The 19,857-nt window shown below is 41.8% G+C and overlaps 1 protein-coding gene across 1 annotated transcript in view; it reads left to right on the forward strand.

Annotated features, from left to right (window-relative positions):
- The window catches only part of PTPRT (protein tyrosine phosphatase receptor type T), a 740,652-nt gene that overhangs the window by 371,796 nt on the left and 348,999 nt on the right, over positions 1-19,857 (forward strand). The window contains exon 7 of the mRNA XM_084646178.1: positions 9,636-9,929. Coding sequence (XP_084502304.1) covers positions 9,636-9,929 — 294 coding nt within the window. The remainder of the gene's footprint in view (positions 1-9,635; positions 9,930-19,857) is intronic.

Genomic DNA, 19,857 nt, shown 5'->3' on the forward strand with positions numbered 1-19,857 from the left:
CAAAAAGTTAATGTAGGGTCAAATTAACGCAAGTGATATCATCTGAGGCATTTCAGTACCAAGTTAGTTCTTCCAGTGAAAAGAGTTTTGATGTCCTAGTCTCTCAAACAGCTACTGATCTCAAGCAATGGACTCTGTTTGTATAGTCAATAATCTAAGAATAAAAATTCACAGCTAACTTTCCAGTTAAATTAGGGTTGAAATAGATTTGATGTCTACCACCAGGCTGTGTCCATAGCCCATTATATGACTGTAGACGCTAACATGCAAGTATTTTTCACCTTGGTTGATCCTTCACTGTATTACCGGCTGCCTACAGGGAAATTCATTGCAATCCCATGACTCTGTAATTTTTTGAGCAATCATAGTCCATTGTAATCACATTTTAGCGTTCGCAGCACTGACAGGAGCTCCAGATATGGGCAGGTATGTTGGATTAAAGCTGCAAAAACATAAGGTCCCTGTAGAGAATTGGTACCTGCTAGGATGATATTGTTATAGCTATGTATTTCTAGTATGAAACCTATTGCTCATGGGACTAGTATTAGGGGAAAATGTACCATACAGATTATCTCAGTTTGGGAAGTAGTTTAGTCTAATCCATTTTCGCAATTTTATAAATGCTTAGGGTTTACTGATCTATTCACAGGATTACCCAGAACTTCTTTAAAAGACAATCGCATTTGCTATTTTCAAGCCTTCCCACACAGTTTTAAAGTGAAATTGTGTGTTTATCAGGAGCTTGGCTATTTGATTTTAAAATTCCTTTGGAACTCTGGTGTGAATACCATCTGGTCGTAGGGACTTAAACTGACTAGTAAACAGAATAATCCCAAACTATCTCTCTCTCTTTTTTTTTTTTTTGACACCTCAATTTCTGAAAGTGCATCATCCTTACCTACCCTGAACCTGTTCTCTTCCAGATATCTCCCCAGCAATGTTGTAATGAAGACTGATGCAAAGAAAAAATTTAGCCTCTGCAATGCACTTATCCTCTTCAGAACTTCTTTACTCTGGAGTCAGCAGATCTGCTGATTTCTCACAAGCTTCCTGCTTTTGATATATGTAATATCTTGTTTTGTTTGTCTCTTTGGCTACTTCTCTTCAGAAGCTCTCAATTCCATTCTTCTCTTGGCTTCACTTAGGTGGGATTTCCATTTTCTTAATACATTTTTGGGTCCCTCCTTCACGTTTCTTCCTTCTTTGCCTGCCTTTCTCAATCCGTTGGTTAGATTGTGGCTGATTCCCTTACTGGCAGGTTTGATGGCCCTCAGGGGTTTGTCACTGCGCTTCCCCCGTGCTGTATTGCCCCATACATGAATGCTTTTTCAGGCTATGTGGTTTTGTTTGGTTTCTATTTGAAAGTATTTGGTTTTAAAAAATCCTGTATAGAGAGCTGGGTCTGAATCCCTCACTGTGGGAGAGTTGAGATTCTGATACAAATTAGGTTTAATTCTAGAATAGATTTAGATCTAATGGGTCTGGGCCTGATGCCCATTAAAATAGATGGATGGACAAAGGGTTAAAGTACCAGACTGAGAATTAAGAGATCTGGATGGTATTCACAGCTTGGCCATAAGAATCCTCTGATTTTGGATGAGTCAGTTAAATGTTCTGTGCCTCAGTTTCCCCATCGGTGTAAAATGGGCATACTGATATCTGTTTGTATAAAATATTTTGACATCTTTGTCTGAAAAGCTCTCTGGAAGTGCAGCGTTATCTTCAAGCCTGCACTTTTGAATTGTACAACCCTTAGATGCTTTGTGATAGTCTCCCTACACAAAGGTTAAATGTTCCTTTTATTTTCTATGCCCTTTGTTTAGTGTCCTTCCATTTCTCTTTTTAAAGTCTATTAGTCGCTATGGAAACGATGTCACTGGTATAGGTGGGGCCTAAATTGCATTCTCCAGAGCAGTATACAGGCAGTTAACATAATAGCATGAAATTCATACAATGCTGTGTGAGTTAAAGGAGTTGGATGGATTTTTTTTGATGACCTGGTCAAATTAGCTGTCACATTGCTGGGGGGTAACATCTGTCGCAACTTGACCCAGTCCCCATCTCCAAACAGGTGCCCATGTGTTGTGAATGGACCCAACCTTTGGATCCCACTTGCTTCTAAGTAATCTGGGCCTGGGTGTAACTGGACACTGTTCCTAGCTCTGGGGGGGGGTCTCATGCACATTCCCAGGTGCAGACCTCATGTCTGACACTCTTCTTGAGCAGAAGGATCTTGCAGTCTGGCTGACTTACACTCTAGAGCCCCAAGCCTTTCTGAACCCCTGGTTGCTTCTGCATGTTCGCTCAGTTCCACCTTTCTGTGAACATGCTGAGCTTCTGATTAACCCATTGAAGGACAACATGGCAGGCAAATAAGGAACACAGGCTTAGCAAAGTAATTTTGTAGACATAGATGCTATGGCCCAGATTTTGAAGGTACAGTAACTCCTCGCTTAACATTGTAGTTATGTTCCTGAAAAATGTGACTCTAAGTGAAACAATGTTAAGCAAATCCAATTTCCCCATAGGAATTAATGGAAATGGGGGGGTTAGGTTCCAGGGAAATGTTTTTCACCAGACGAAAGAATATATATATATGCACACACACACAGTATAAGTTTTAAATAAACAATTTAATACTGGTACACAGCAATGATGATTGTGAAGCTTGGTTGAGCTGGTGAAGTCAGAGGGTGGGATATTTCCCAGAGAATGCCTTACTGGTAAATGATGAAGTAGCAATCAGCTGAGCCCTCAAGGATTAAACCATTGTTGTTAATGTAGCCTCACACACCACAAGGCAGCATGAATGGAGGGAGGGGAGACAGCATGTCAGTCAGAGACAGAGACACATGCCGTGTGTGTGTGTGTGTGTGTGTGTGTGTGAGAGAGAGATGTGCATTGCCCCTTTAAGTACGCTGACCCCACTCTAAATACACTGCCTTTTTAAGTAGATCAGCAAGTTGAGACAGAAGCTGCTGCCAGGAAGCTCCCTCCATCCTGAGCCCTGTCGTGTGTCCCCCTGCTCTATGGAAATGGGGTAAGCGGGGTTCAGGAGCAGGGGGGAGGGGGACACCATGACATTAGCCCCTGTCAGGGTTCCTTCCCCACTCTGAACTCTAGGGTACAGATTCGGGCCCCCCTCCAAGATTTGAAAGTATCTTCCCCTTTTATTGGTCCTTTGGGTCAGGTGCCAGCCAGGTTAGCTGAGCTTCTTAACCCTTTACAGGTAACAGGATGTTGCCTCTGGCCAGGAGGGATTTTGTAGCACTGTATATAGAAAGGTAGTTACCCTTCCCTTTATATTTATGACAGCCCCCCTCTTCTCTCCACCCCCCTTCTCCCCCCCCTCGAACAGCAAGCAGGAGGCTTCAGGGAGCATCTCTAAGGCAGAGGGCAGGAGCAGCACACGGCAGTGGGGGGAGGGACAGCTGAACTGTCCAGCAATTGATAGCCTGCTGGGCGGCTGCTGCACAGGGAACTTAGGGGAGCAGGGAGCTGATGGGGGGCTGCCCGTCCACCCTGGCTCCAAGCCCCAACCAACTCGCTCCAACGGGCTGCTCTTCCTGCAAGCAGTGGACAAAGCAGGCAGCTGCCAAAAGATGTTTAAGGGAGCATTGCGCAACTTTAAATGAGCATGTTCTCTAATTGATCAGCACCGTAACAACGAAACAATGTTAACCGTGATGACTTTAAGTGAGGAGTTACTGTATGTAGGCGTTGCGGCACTCAGCATCTCAACACCCAACTTATTTGGGAGCTTAAATCTAATTTTCTACAGAGATTTAGGCACGTAAGTGTCTAAATCCCATTGGCTGCCAATGGACTTTAGATTCCTAAGTCAATAAATTCCTTTTGAACATGAGATTTAGGCTCCCAAATCAGTTAGCATTGAGACGCTGAGCACAGCAACACCTAAATACCTTTAAAAATCTGGGTTCTTATCAAAGCACACTAGATTTTCTTATCTTTGAAAAACAAGTTCATGAATAGCACTCCTCCAGTCGAGTCTGATCTCATGCCTTCTATGAGTCCTGGGTTTGTTCAGTGACCTAGACAGCCCTTCCTGCCTTCTCTTTCTCCTTACACAGCTCGGTGGTCACCCCTCCTCCTCCTAACTCAGAGAAACACCTCATCCCCTATTGGCTTCTGTGTAGTCCTTCAAAGTCGATGGCCTACCAGAAGAAAACTCATTGTTCTAGCAGGAGAGTCATTCAACATTGATGACCCTTGATTGCTCTGTCACAGCTTCTCAGACATAATCTTTCCACTGGGTGTCAAGCTCCTACTATAAAATGGATGTTCTAATCCACTAAGGAGGTTTGTAATGCAACATGAAGGTCACACACCCAAACCAAGGTTTTATTATACGGCAGGGTCCCTGGAATAAAATAGCGTTCATAAAAACAAAATGGAGTTCACAATTTGACACTGATATATCCTCACTCTGTCACCACTCCATTTAATAAGCATTTAAAATCAACAATAAGATCACATAAACATCAATTAGAATTGCCAGCTCATAACAGCATCAGGCAGGCAATTTGTAATGATTACAAGTGCCGTTTATTTGCATAGGTCACAACAAATATACTGCTCCTGCTGCAGGTACTTGCTGTGATAAACAGTGGCTTAATTCTTTAAGGTGAAATATTTTCAATATTTAGGGGCCAGAATGGGGTTAAGGTCTTGTTCCTAGTCCTATTTAAGTTGATGGAAAAAACTCATGTTGCCTTAAGTGGTGCAGGATTGAGGCCAAAATAATTAGTTCAACTAATGTTCATTCAAGTTCCTTGAATCTTTAGAATTGGGTTTGACAGTCTTAGGCAGTTTTCATCATGTGATGTTTCGGCACTTTTGCTCCTAGTCAGAACCTGAAAGGGCAGAAATACACAGAAACAAGAAAACATTGGACAGCCCTTCAGAAAGGTTTGTGTTGAGCCAGGGTTGAGGTGAAAAGCAATGGAAGAGAGCGCTGTGGATTTCTTATTTTGAACTGGTTTGCTAATCCTTAGAGTATCTAAACTTGCTTTGAATGTGTAGAAAAGATGGAGCTCTACTAATTTAACTGTTCGACCAGTAAATCTTTTTTCTAATCCTCAACCAAATACCAAAGTAATTTACATAATGTTGTTATTATACTATGTGATATCCAGGAGTTTGGGACTTAATATTTCATTTGTCTCCTAACTTGGGATGTAACTTAACTTGTAAGATGCCGTCTTCTTTCTTTTTTCTTTCTTTCTTTTTTTTTTTTTGGCATGAAAAAATAAATCTGTAAGATCTTCTTTTAATTATGTGCAGAGGGGAAAAATCAATTTTAAGCAGTTTGTAATGCTCATATTTTTAATGAAGTTCTAGTTACCCATGCTTGAATTTTTTGAAAATAGATTTGTTGGGGACATCCCTAATGTAAACCACTAGCTTTTTGACACTAAAAAGTTTCTGCCTGGAGTTTGGAGAAAGGGGCAAAAACTAAGTTTGCAAACATTTGTTTGAATTTTAAACAAACTGTATTTCTCGCACTGTTTTGTTTGCTTATGGGAGATATCTATTACTCCAATTATATTTGTGATGATAAGAGTTGCTCATTCTTCCAGGGAACAAATAGCATAATTTCTGTGGTTGATCCCAATGAAGCAACTCAGCTCAGATTTTGAATAGAAAGCCACCGAGTAAATAACATTCACCATAAATTTTGAGTAACTTTGAATAATAGATTAATCAGAGAAAATTATCTTACACTAATAAACTACAAATAGGGCTGGAATTTACTGAATTACTTATTCATTAGATTATTTGTTCAGCTCTTTATTACTTATTTATGTATCACCATGCTAGTTCTATTTGCTTTACAGACAAGGGCCTGGATGCACAAAAGGATCTAAATACCTAGAAAATCACTGTGCTTCACAAAGCCAAAGTTAGGTGCCTAGGTTCCTCTACAATGAATGGGGAGAGACAGGTGCCTTAGTCTGCAAATCACAAAAGCCAGTATGCTTCTAGGGGGCTTATTCCTTCACCCGCTTACTTCCCTGGTCCTTCTCGCATGAACAGAAAGCAACAATACCCGAAGTCCAAAGGTGCAAACAATTCAATGTTTATTAGGGTGAACTTCCAGCAACCATGATTCCAGTTTCCTTCCTTAGTGTCCCCCTTCCGAGCTCTGACACCACAGAGACTTACCTGTGTCCCTGTTCCCATTCCCCTTCTTAGCAAAACATGATTCCAATTCCCCACCCCTGTTCCCATTCCCCCCCTCACTTCCTGATTGACTGCAGACTACATAGTAAAACTTGAGTTCTGCTTAGCTATACCTTAACCAATCATTTTCCTGAAATGTAACTAACCAATCCTAACATATTGTAACATGATTATGTAACCAATTATATCCCACCACCTTAATTAGTTTACACCCAGCAAAATTAATTATACAGCAGACAGAAACAATCACAGAACCAGACAGAGATTATACAGACAAACAATAGGGAAATGGGGACTACAGTGATAGAACAACAAAAAAATGAGGATTTCACATCCCAGCTATTGATAAGTGAGTTCTTGTCAGACAGGATGCTATCAAACTAAGTTTCCTTTTACATCTTCTAGGCACTTCCCTTTCTCTGGAGGCGTTAGGCATTATCAGAACAGGATTGTATTCCTAACAGCCCAATAGCACCTTATTTCAATGTGTCTAGTTTGGAATGTGAAGATGTGACCATTCGCTTCCCAGCTTATGGCTGCCTCTGCTGCTTAGCCAAAGGCTTTAGCCTTAGAACAGGGCCTCAGACTGTCACAGTAAGAGAAGGCCCTTACACCGGCAGACAGTGATTTTGATTCTTTCTTTTATACCTCTATAACTAGCTAAATGGTAAGAATACACCTAAATTAGAGTATAGGCCTTTACAGACAGGCCTGAATATCTATATCCTAACACACGCTAGGCAGGGAGCCTGCCTAGGTTAGCTAACGGAAGCTGCTGACCAGAAGGGAGAATGCTAAGCCTATCTCTGCAATGCTGTTAGCGATTCTCAGCTGTGACTGTTCTCCTGCTGTCAGGTGCCTACACCAGTGGTTTTCAATCTGGGACCACAGACTACGTCTAAGGGGTCTGTGAAAGGTTGTTGTTACCATAGAACAGTTGTTTTCTATCTGTGGTCCATGGACACCTGGGGGGTCCACAGACTATGTCTAATATTTTCAAAGGGTCTGCCCCTTCATTTGAAATTTTTAGTGGTCCCCAAATGAAAAAAGGTTGAAAACCACTGATCTACACCATTTTAACAAGAAGCCAGGAGGAAGGAGAGGGACCTCCCTCATAACTTTCAGCCCAGTGGTCAGGGTGCCCATATGTGCTAAACGTTTCGAGGGATGTCCTCCTTCTCCCTTCCCTCAGCTGTTTTGTGTGAACTCACCTGAAGGGCCCTACCCGGTAGCCGTGCCCAGAGGGCACCTACAGGATTGGGCCCTGCACATGACTTAGGTGGTCAAATGCCTGTCTTCTACTGGTTTGTGAATCACTTTGTGGCTTAAGTGGGAGATAAGTGTCTGGGTGCCTAGAGGGAGGCAGCAGCATGCATGTCCAGAGGCAGAAACATAGGCGCCAAGGGAACTTATACCCTGAAAAGCTAGGCGTTGAGTGAGTCTAGGTGCCAGCAGAATTCACCAGGAGTTTTGTGCAGTACAGTGGTCCCCAAACTGGGATTTAGGGTATGTCTACACTGCAATAAAACACCCATGGCTGGCCCGTGTCAGCTCATTCAGGCTTGCGGGGCTATAGAAAATTACAGTGTTGATGTTTGGGCTCGGGCTGGAGCCCAGAATCTGGGCCCTTCCTCCTTCATGATGTAGACATACCCTTAGGTGCCTACAACAGAGACTTAAGCACCTAACTCCTCTTGTGCGTGCAGGCCCTGGTGTCTTGCTAGAGGGCTTTTAATCTAAGGCCCTGATGCTCTACAGAATTTAAGCTCAGAGTAAAACCTCCTTGGCTAGGAAGGCTTGTCAATGGAGTTGGGTTTTTTTCTCCGTCAAAATTTGCAAGTGGCGAACTGCGGGATCTCCTGTGACTTTGGGTAACCTCCATGCCCCTACAATGAACCGTGTAAGTTATGGAATGGGGGACTAAGGCGCTTCCTAAGGTTCAGTGGGGCATTTCCACACTTTCAGGAATGTTCTGCACATATAAATGCATATCTCTTGAGCTCCTCTCTGGTTTGCAGCCAAGGCATTCATTCCTTTAACTAATCACAGAAGGAAAGCTTATCATTCTATTCAATTCAAAAGGGTTTTTAGAGTAACTCTTGCAGAAATCTATTTCTAAAACTTAAAAGGCTCTGTGTCATTAACTTCTGTAGGACTTCTTTCCTTAAGAGAAAGGGTGTCTGCTGTGTCTGTCTCCTTCGTTTCACAAGCAAAGAGAATTTCTGTGTCCTCTGGGCTGAGGGCAAACCAAATTAAAGGGGTGGAAAACAGACCAGATGTGATTAAAGAAATCGCTCAGAATCTTGCACATTTCAGTTCAGGTTTTCAAAACCACAAGGCATATGGTATTCATGTGGCTTCCAATATGCCAGTGTTATGTGTACAGGGATAATACCAAAAAATGAGGCAGGATGCCAGGCCCCTGTAGACTTTTTGAGGATTTCATCAGAGGGTGCTGGAGAGCCGTCTTGCTGACTTGCTCTCCTTTTTATCACAGAGGTATCTGAACCCGTCTGGTTCCTGCCTCCTGATAATGCTTCTCAGACTTCTTCGAGGCAGTCTTCAAGTCTCACGCAGACTTGGCTTTAGTGCCATCACTCATGAAGTTAAACATATTTTGCTCTTGAACACCATGGAGTCTGTTAATTCACTGTCTTAGTTTCTCTTTTAGCTCCACCATAGCTGTAATGTAGTTACATTGAACTTCATCAGCATTCTGTTTGTGTTACTATTAAACAAGCAAAGACCCTTCAGGCATTTAAATACATTTTCAATTGTATTTTTAGAGACACTGTCAACTAATTTGGTCTAAAAATGTATCCTATTTTAAAACTACAGCCTTTTATTAAAATGGCATTTTGAATTCCCTAAATACAGTGGTCACCGATAAAAACATGGTCTTTGCTCACAGCTATACAGTGCCCTTTGCTACACTGCATTTCCTCCTCTTAGAGTAGGAAGTAACTGTGGGAACAACGTTCACCTTTTCAAGATACTGTATTTTATTTTAATAATCACTTTATGGTAAATTACTCAGGAGATGGGTGAGGATAAAGTTATCTATTTTGTGATGAGTACGTGGGATGGGCTAAGGTCAGGAGCTTATTTCGTGACGGTATTTCTAAATAGATAAAACTTATTTTTCTTTCATATTATGTGGCTCCTCATTTTCCATAAAGAGTCAGACTTTCTACCTCCTGGAGTCTGTTATAGCACCCAGTTAGAAATAAATATATTAAGCCAAATTATCCTCAATTCCATGGAATTCAGTCTCATGTAAGGTACTGTCCGGTACATATCCAGGAGAAGTGCACCTGTGTAACAGAGCAGAGTTTGGACCAGCCTTTCTGCTGAACATGCTGTTGTTACCAATCAAGTTAAGCACTATTAACACATTTCACAAGCATCTTCTAATTTTTTGTTGCTTGCAGAACCTCCGACGCCCATTGCGCCCCCTGAACTGCTGGCTGTCGGTGCCACCTATCTGTGGATCAAACCCAACGCCAATTCTATCATTGGAGATGGGCCTATAATACTGAAGGAGGTGGAGTACCGGACAACCACTGGGAACTGGGCAGAAACACACATCGTAGACTCCCCAAATTACAAACTGTGGCACCTGGACCCCGATGTGGAGTATGAGATCAGAGTGCTCCTCACCCGCCCTGGTGAAGGGGGCACAGGGCCACCTGGGCCTCCACTCACAACAAGAACAAAATGTGCAGGTAGGGGTATATTATGCTTTATAAACAGCACCGTGGTTTTGGTTTAAATGTTTTGTGATTGGAAGCTGAACAAGGCTGCATTACAGTGCAAGCAGTATCTAGCTCTATTCTTATTTCTATGCACCAATGAGTTACTGACCCAATAACCCAAGTACTCCCACCCCTCTTTTGATGTAGCTGTATTGTATGGAGCGCTCTTTGAATTCAGGATATGGATTGTGGTATGTTTGTTTTCTTTCATTCATTCTTCTGTTCAGGTGGCATGCTTTTAAAAGGCATAGGCAGCTGTTTAGACATCTACAATGCATTCCCACTCACTACAGAAGTGGGAAACCCAAGAAGATAAGAAGACGACAAGCCAATGATAATCTTTCAAACTAGTTCTCTGATGGTCACATTGACCCTAACACAAGCCCTTTATCAATATTTCCTTCTCTTAAGCGCATAGTAAATACGTACTTTTCCTCTTAGGTAACTTTTGCAGTCAGCCACAAAACAGAAAGCTTTGTACAAACTTCAGAAATATTTTTGCAATATATAATTCTGTGATTCTTTCAAAATGTCTTTGTTTTGTTTTGTTTCAATTTCCTCCCCAGACTCATTTTTTCTTCAAAACAGTGCAAGTATTCACCCACTGATACCCATATGGCTAGTTTTGCTCTGCCTGAAATTTTATGCACAGCTGAATTTATCAACGAGGGCTTTTGACTTACAGAATGAAATCAGACTTTAAATTCATGGGGACTCCACCGTAAAACTTCCTGATGTGCACAGATCTGAATGAACATACAACTAATTTATTTGTTTATAGTTAGCAGCTAGACTTTATATTGCACATTATTGGAAAAATCTGACCTTTCCTCGTATGGAATTGTGCTATCAGAAAATATGGACTGTCCATGTAATTGAAAAGCTTTCTCACCAACTACCCAGCCAACAAGTCAGAATCTTTAGCCAGGTTCTTTGACTATTAACCTGATCCTGAATAAACAGTGTACCATGAAGTATTGTATAATGTTTTGTTGTAACTTTGCCTTAATAAAAAGTTCCAACAAATCAATAGCATGAATGGCAAGTGTTAGAAAGTGTGGGACAGGTATGTTTTTGTCCTCCATTCAAGGAGGCTGAATAACTCTTCTCTTTACCTGCTGCAGCATTTATTGCTCGCTGAATGTTGCAGGATATCTTGTTTTGTTCCTTCATATTTGCATGGAGGAATTTTGAAGAAAGGGGTGGAGAAGACCAGTTCTGCAATCATTTTAACTTTCCTGGTGAAAGATGAACCTGTTCTTGGTGTTCTGAATATGTTGTGTATTTGTCACCTGCCAAGGGAAATCAGGCTTCTTGCCCGACAATGGAGTGGGTTAGGCATCCCACTGTAAGATCCTTCCTTCCATACTGCTTTCTTCTCAAGGTTTGGATCACATTTCATCTGCAGATTTCTAGATGTCACTTGCCATAGTTAAAACAAAGGAAATAAGTTGATTAGAGGATGTATCTCTCTTCCTTTCACTAGGATAATATAGCAAGTAGACTTTAGTGAGTTCGTGCAAAATATCTGATTCCAAATATCCATGTTTATGAATTAAACCAACCAACCTGATGTCTGCAAGGGGGTTTAAAGTATTTTCAGCAGTAACTACGTTTGGCCAAATGTTTTCCTATAGTTGGATTAAGTCTTGATGCATTAGTATTCATCACACACTGCCACAGCATGAGAACCCACATCAACCCTCCTTCCTTCTCCAAATGGGGAAGAGTAGGGAGTTGCGTGCAGCATGAAGAAAAGGGAAGCTTCCTAACTACAGTCTGTTCTCTTTGAAATGGGCAAGGAAAGCACTTGGCATGCAGTGTTTTCTTGAGACAAATCAGCAGTGACATTCATACAAACTGTGCAGATCTGGCATACAGGTGTTTGATGTTGCCTGATATCTGTCAGATAGGCAGGAGCTGGCAGATGGTTGGAGGGTTTTCCACATTTGTTGCACACAGAGGGAAAGAACAAGGATACTGATGCCAGCATGCCAACACACTCAGTATTTCAGCAAGTGCCACTGTGCTCATCCTCTTGCCTTCCTGTAACTCTCCGAATACTAGAATCACTGTCAGATTCTCTAGCCTTCAGCACAAATCACTGTCTGATTGATTGTCTTAAGGGGCTAAGATGGGAACTAGTGTTAAACCGGTAATGGTGAAGGTCAAAGTTTGAGATTTGGAGCCTGATTGGGACCTGGTGAACCCAGATTTCTGCATACAGATAACTGTACACTCAGGGCTCAGTTCTTGTTTTCAGTCACAGCCCTGAAAATTACTGTGGAACTGCAATACTCCCAAGGAGGCATAATTCCTCAAGCTCCTGAGCCTCACAGAGGGAGTGCACATACTACACCAGTCCTTACAAGGTACAGCATGAGCCCCTGTGTCCAGCCAACTCCACATGATGGTGGAGAGAGGGAAATGGACAACTCAGTCCTGCTTCCTCACTGCTCCCTTTTGCAGTAGTTTATGCCTTCCAGGGGCTACTGAAGGAAACATTCTCTATAAGTCTCCAATGCAGGAACTGCAATTGTGCCATGGCAGGGTTTGGTTTGCCCTTAATTTCCTGATTTGTATTTGCAAATAAAAACTTGCACAAATTAAGTGTCTTAAACAACAGGTGCAATCACACTTTTGCAGGAGCAACAAAAACCAGAATCTGCAAACTTGTGCATGTCATCTCTGTAAAGAACACTTGCTTTAAATTAAAGCTTACTTCACTGGAGGAGCAGGAAGGGGCACTAGTGCTGCTCCTAATGATCTCTTGTACTGTGCCCCAGATAACTTGGTTTTCCTTTACTTCATATGGCATTGACTAAAATCATGAATGATGATGTAGATAATCATTTGGCTAACCAATGTTGCTCTATTTTTTTTTCAGTTGTAATTTACTAATGAAATCTACCGGTGGAGAAGGTCACTGCGTTAATGTTAATTGTCATACAGAGGTTGTTGAGATTGATAGTGATGACATTTATAGTTTGTTGAAAGCACCAGGTTGGAGAGATTCTAATGAACTAAATGTTGCCTCTAAGGAGGAAGGAAAGATGCTTAGCCAATATCTGCAGATTTTATATAATATCCTCATAATGGTAACTTAGATAATAGACTGGAAAATTTAAATTGTATTCCCGATTTTCATACAGGGTGGTGCAGCCTCTTCAAATATCTTATGACGAGGATAATCACATCTGACTTACACAGTAATAATCCTTCAAGACTGTTCTGAACAAAGAAGAAAGTGACGCCATAAATCTGATTTCTTTTTTTAAACTGGCTAATGAAAGATGGTGCATCTTTTTAGTCAATACTGACTTGTGCGAGTGTGTGTTCTGCTCCCCTGTTTGCAAGGCTATTTCAACAACGGAAAAACAGCACGCGTTTACACATGTATGTGGCTTTGTTCCTGTAAATAGCTCTTTTGTGGTCAGGTCCTAAATGACTATACAGCACAAACAGCAAAACTGACGACAGAACTGGTTTCCAAGCGCACCATACAAACCAAAAAACGATCACTAATATATTTGTTGCAGAAACCACAGGTGGTGGTTGTAAGTATAGTCGATTCACAATTTTCAGAAAGGTGACTTGGTTCGATGGTATCCTGTGAAATAATCTCCAGTACCCCTTTGATATAGGCATTCTTCTACAAAGATAGGGAAACTGAGACACAACATTTTTCAGAGTTACCCAGAAGTCCTGCCGAAGCCAACAGGAGGTGGTTTCAGGTGCTTATTGCCTCTGGTTTGGGCAATATCTTATAGCCTGATTTTCAGTGTCCTGCTCAGAGCCAGCTTTAGAACTCAGGCTCCCAGTCTTGTATCTAGACCACTGAATCACTCTTCCCTCCCTCTTCATGTGCAGCTATGGAAAATAACTTTCAAAGTTACAATTATCTAACTTTCTTTACCGCAGGCCTTGCATCCAACTGAAGCGTGACCGAGACTATCTTAGCACGAGTTTAGAAAGTTACTGCACCATAAAACAATTCTTATCAAAATCATCCATGGTTTGTCACATTATTGATCAGAATGAGGGAAAGCTGTTTTCATGGACTTCAGAAAGGTTTTTGATAAAATAAATCCCCTATCAAAAACTGATTATGAAATGTCCTGCTTTAAATAACCATAAAGGGATTTTATTAAAGTGGATAATATCTTATCTAAACTTTCCCAATCAGTATGTACCCATACAAAAAGGTTTCTTATACCACTGATATGATGGCTGGTTTTCTGCAGGGCACCATTCTTAGGCCTGCAGCTGCATTTGATCAGTCTAAATTATATTCAAAATAAATTAAGTCTCTGTATGGTTTTTTACTGACTCTTTACAGGCTGGAAAAAGCCATATGCCTCAAACTCTTCTATGCTTCTTTTAAATTTTACTGGGGGATGGGGTGGGGGAATGGAAACTTATGCCTGTTTAGTTTTCCAGCCAAGAGAGCTATTACAGATGGAGTGGATTTTAAATTCAGATTAATATGAAGACAACGCTAAATTTATAAGACTAAGTGAGATTCAGATGCTAAAATCAAGAGAGGGAAGAAAAAAAAAGCCCCAAGCCCCAAAATGAGTAGGGCCTACCAAATTCACGGTCCATTTTGGTCAATTTCACGGTCGTAGGATTTAAAAAATCATAAATTTCATGATTTCAGCATTTTAAATCTGAAATTTCATGGTGTTGTAATTGTAGGGGTCTTGACCCAAAAAGGAGTCGTGGGGATGGGGAGACTGCAAGATTATTATAGAGGTGGGGTGCGGTACTGCTACCCTTACTTCTGCGCTGCTGCCGGCAACGGCGCTGCCTCCAGAGCTGGGCAGGTAGAGAGCAGTGGCTGCTGGCTGGGATCCCAGCTCTGAAGGCAGAGTGGCTGCCAGCAGCTGTGCAGAAGTAAAGATAGCATGGTACGGTATTGCCACCCTTACTTCTGCACTGCTACCTGCAGAGCTGGGCCCTCAGTCAGTAGCCGCCACACTCCAGCTGCCCATCTCTGAAGGCAGACGCACAGAAATAAGGGTGGCATGGTATGGCATTGCCACTCTTACCTCTGCACTGCTGCTGGCAAGGCACTGCCTTCAGAGCTGGGCACCCGGCCAACAGCTGCCGCCCTCTGGCCACCCAGCTCTGAAGGCAGCACAGAAGTAAGGGTGGCAATACTGCAACCCCTCCTGAAACTGCTTGTGGGGACAGGACCCCCAGTTTGAAAAAATTCTGGTCTCTCCTGTGAAATCTGCATAGTATAGGGTAAAAGTACACAAAAAACCAGATTTCATGTGGGGAGACGAGATTTCACAGTCCGTGATGCATTTTTCATGGCCATGAATGTGGTAGGGCCCTCAAAATGAGACACTCTGCTGTCGTGATCCTTCACAGGGTCAGTCTGTGAAACAGGATATAGGGGCTTTCAATTCTTTTGATAAGATAAATTAATAAAAGAAATGTTAAAGGGGTCACATCCAAATTCCTCTGTATTCAGCAGATACGGAGACTGGGTATATCCAGCTGGAGGATGTGAGGGGTTAGCTCCTGGAGACTGAAACAATGGCATAGATCGAGAGTCTAAGGAAATGGCAGTTAGTCTTGACCTATTATTGTTGAAATATTATTTCAAAAAAAGTTGTCAAGTTTGGTATGTGTGTGTATTGAATACAGAGGGAAGGGGCAGGGGGATACTTCACCTGTGTGTATGGGCAGGTGGAATTTAGAGGCAAACTACTGCCGTGAAATAGCGATGTTCAAAAGTTAGAAGTAGTGTCAGATACTGCTCATGCCTTTGAATCTCAGAAATTAAAGCCAGAAGGGACCATCACATCACCTAGTCTGATCTCTTGTGTATCCCAGGCCACCAACACCACGCAACGCCTGCAAACTAAACCCAGCAACTTATATTAGACCAACATGTTACAGCCTTCAGGAGACTAAACTATTGTGATTCCACAGGCAGAGAATAAGAGGGACTGAGGTGCACCAGTGCCTGAGGCCACTGTAATGGCAGTGAAGTGATTAAGACCCAGATGATTCTGGAAAGTGACCCTGCACCCCTTGCCCCAGAGAAAGGTGAAACCTGCCCCCCAAGGTCACTGTCAATCTGATATGGGGTAAAATTCCTTCCTGACCCCACATGTGGTGATAAAGTGGAGCCTGAGCATGTGAGCATATACCAGCCAGCCAGCACTGGGAGACAGAATGCTCAGGAACACCTCAGAGCCCTGGCCAGTGTCCCATCCAGTGTCCCATCTCCAGCTATGGACATCTCTGATGCTTCAGAAGGAGGGAGGAAAAAAAAAAACACCAGAATACACTGGGGTGGGGGGGTCCCTTGCTGACTCTTGCAGAGTCACTTTGCCAACTTTTGAGAGTTTGGAACTACATTTTCATATTTTATAAAAATATTTTTCTTTTCCATGATTGCTGTCACACACAAGTAAAAATGACTGTAATGAATTCATGGAACTGGCTGTAGAGAGAACTAACAAGTGCACAAAAAAGGAACAAACTGGGAAAACAGAATTATTTTTCTCTAAACTCTGTTACTCATTAGGCATGAATTGTAACAATAATGGGTTTAAAAAGAGCTTCGGATAGGAGAATTATCTTTCAAGTGGATGGTGTATCTTTAAAATTTAATGGAAAAAAATTGGATATGTAGAGTTGGTGCTAAAATATAAGATTTAGGATCCCTATATTGATATAATTAATATTTGATTTTTCACACATGCACATAAAAGCCTGAAGTATTTGCTGTAAATAACCACTAGGCAAAAGAGATTATAAGTATCATATTAAATGATTTTAGATGGAACTCTCTGCAGCTGAGACATAAGTGTATTAGCCTAAAATCTCCTTTTGAACATTATACTGTAATCAGAATTAATGGGGCTACTTACTGCAGTTACCTGTTCCCCATCTTGCTTGCTCGCTCTCTCACTATATACACACCCTTAAGAGTAGATAATTGTAAAATAGGCTCCTATTCAACAGAATCTGATTTTTTTTCAAACCTCATTTTTTTTAATGCATGCTAGTGAGTGGAACTTATTATCTGGGTTTCTTTTTCTTTCCTATTTGTTGATAAATTTTGGGGTAAGGGAGCGTTATTTCTTTAATTTACATAAGATTAGGGGCCTCCGAACATCTTTTGTTTGTGCTTAGGCTTGCTCTCTTGCTGAAACACTTGAAGTAGAAGACTGCACAGTATAATGACACAAAACTGTTCTTTGCCGGTATTCTTTTGACAGCAAGAGGCCCCCAGAGAGAGCGGGCATAGCAGGTGACCTGTTATGTATGGCAGGATGTTGTCTGAGCATTATCTGATGCCTTGGATTGTGCTAAGCCTGTGGGGATGGCAACCACTCTAGTGACTGTCCATTAACTTCTGCATTTTGTTGGTGCTTGAGACTCTGCTTTTGTTCCAGCCCAGTAGCTTCTGGCAAGTGAACTGGAGAGATAAGGCTAAGTTACAGAAATGCTATGCTCCTCATTTTGGTCTTTTATCCTTGAATTTTGTCTGGGAATTGACAGCTACGCTTAGCAAAGCAAGGGGCTTCAACCATAACATATCCTTGGGGCTTAGTCCCTTTAAATATCAGAGGATGCTTTTCCCCATCAGTGACAAAATTGACCAAACAGGTAATAAACTTTTCCTGATCCTCATATCTTCTCTTTGCCTTGTTACAAGTGGGAAGCAGTGTGCATTCTATTACCAAACAGGTGACACATCCTCTGGAAGTAAAGTGGCAGCTTTTATGATCAGATATGCTATGTGCCCTGGAGCATGTTCTGATGGAATCTTGAGAATGGTGCATTTGATCTGGTGCTCTCTTCTTCTCTCTTTCCCTCTATCTTTTCACCTCTCTCAGCTCATAAAATTCACATATCCAAACTACTATGAAAAAATACAAGATCCTGCTGCAATTTATGGCCAGTTAAACTTTTCAGTTTAATAGTTCAATTCTGATTTTTAAAAGGACACTGCCAAATATCTGTCCAGTTTCTCTGCAAGGGAACAAGTAGTAGTCAGTTGCCACATCTAGCTGCATTTCAGGGGAAAAGCTACCTCTTTCAGTAACTATTTATTGTGAATTAGATAGTGCTGTAAGTGTTTGCTACAGAAGTCTGCTTGGTGCCAAGTGGAGAAATCTAGCAGAGAGAACAAATGGTGTATTATGTGCAACTGTGAACTCCAAGGAGAATGAAAAGGGAATGAACAAAGAAGTTAATTTGCCAGTGGGCTGGTTCAGTCACAAGAAGTGGTGATATATGGAACAGAATGAGTTTAGGAGCAGAGAGGGACACAAGTGAAAGATGGAAATGCAAGCTGAAAGTTCTGTGTAGGATCTGTCTGAGACCAGAACATGTTAAAGAGCCATCCAATCCTGCAAATTGTGACTCCGTTCAATTCAAGGGAAGTTGAAAGAGCACAGCACATCTTAGGATCAGTCCCTAATTGTGGTGCCATGGAAAGGCCTTCACTCTTTTGTGTATAGAATAAAACCATAGAATTTGCTATACTGAAGCAGATCATTGCTCCATAAAGTCTGATATTTGTTTCCAACAGTGGTCAGTACCAGCTAACTCCAGAGTAAGGCATAGCATGACCAGAATGCCTCTAACCAATTGAGCAGTGAGATGCATATGGCAAGAAAATTCCTTTATCCTGACTCCAGCAGGAGATGAGCTCATGCCCTGAAGTATGAGATTTGATCTCTTATCTTAGCCTGCATAAATACAGTTATTTTTAATGTTAGAGTGAGGCTGTCATGATAGCTTTTTTGTCTGCTTGTTTTCTCGAGGAATTTTGTTAACAGTGAATTTAAGTCTTAGGAATTTTTCTACCAGGATAAGCAGTTTCTAGTTTTCCTCACACACAGGGTTTGATTTTTATTTATTAGCATGAGATCTATTTATTCATTTCCACATCAAGCTGTTTCTATTTATTTTGTTAAAATGTTTAATTATATGGCTTTCTGTAGCATGGTTCGAATTTAGCATTATGTGCTGAGCAGCAAGCTGGTAAGTAATTAGCAGGACACCTTTCATGAAGGCACTGGGGGCTCTCACTGTGGAAATAAACAATGTGTTCCTAACTATTGGTTTTGTGAACTCCTTTGGGAGAAGAGAACCTGCCTAGTCTCTGCTTTTATACTGTCTGGACAGAAGATGATTGTCCTTTTTGGTCTTTCTTTACATGCCTTGGCTATTAGCTCCCGAGTGCTGTCTTCAATTTGCATTCCAGAAAGCTGAACATATGGGTGACCTTTTCTGTGCCTATTCAAGGCTGTTAGCCCTGTATTCTTATGGCTTGTCTACACTACCCGCCGGATCAGCAGGCAGCAATCGATCCAGCGGGGGTCAATCTATCGCGTCTAGTATAGAAGCGATAAATTGACCGCTGAGCGCTCTCCCGTCAACTCTGGTACTCCACCAGAGTGAGGAGTGCGAGAGGAGTCGACAGGAGAGCGTCAGCTGTCGACTTACCACAGTGAAGACACCGCGGTAAGTAGATCTAAGTACATCGACTTCAGCTAGGCTGTTCACGTAGCTGAAGTTGCGCATCTTAGATCAACCCTGTGCAGTAGTGTAGACAAGCCCTCAGTGTGAGGAAAACTAGCTGGAATGTAGTATCTGAGGATGTGCGCCTTCCTTCCACACCTCCCCCAACACTCCTTTTTGATATTTCATAAACTAGTAAAAGAAAATCCTGCAGTCTGGCTCTAGTTGCTCAGCTTGTGCAAATTAGCATCGTTCCATTCACTTCCGTAACGTTACGCAGATTTACACCAGCTGAGAATTGGGCCAATGAACTGTAATTCTTAAATTAGGAAGGGGTTTGTACCAAAGCCACAGATACAAATACTGCAAAAAATTTGAATCCATGTCTGGATCTAAGGGC

The sequence above is a fragment of the Lepidochelys olivacea genome (assembly GCF_965140295.1).
Source record: "Lepidochelys olivacea isolate rLepOli2 genome assembly, chromosome: 13".
Classification (NCBI taxonomy): domain Eukaryota; kingdom Metazoa; phylum Chordata; order Testudines; family Cheloniidae; genus Lepidochelys; species Lepidochelys olivacea.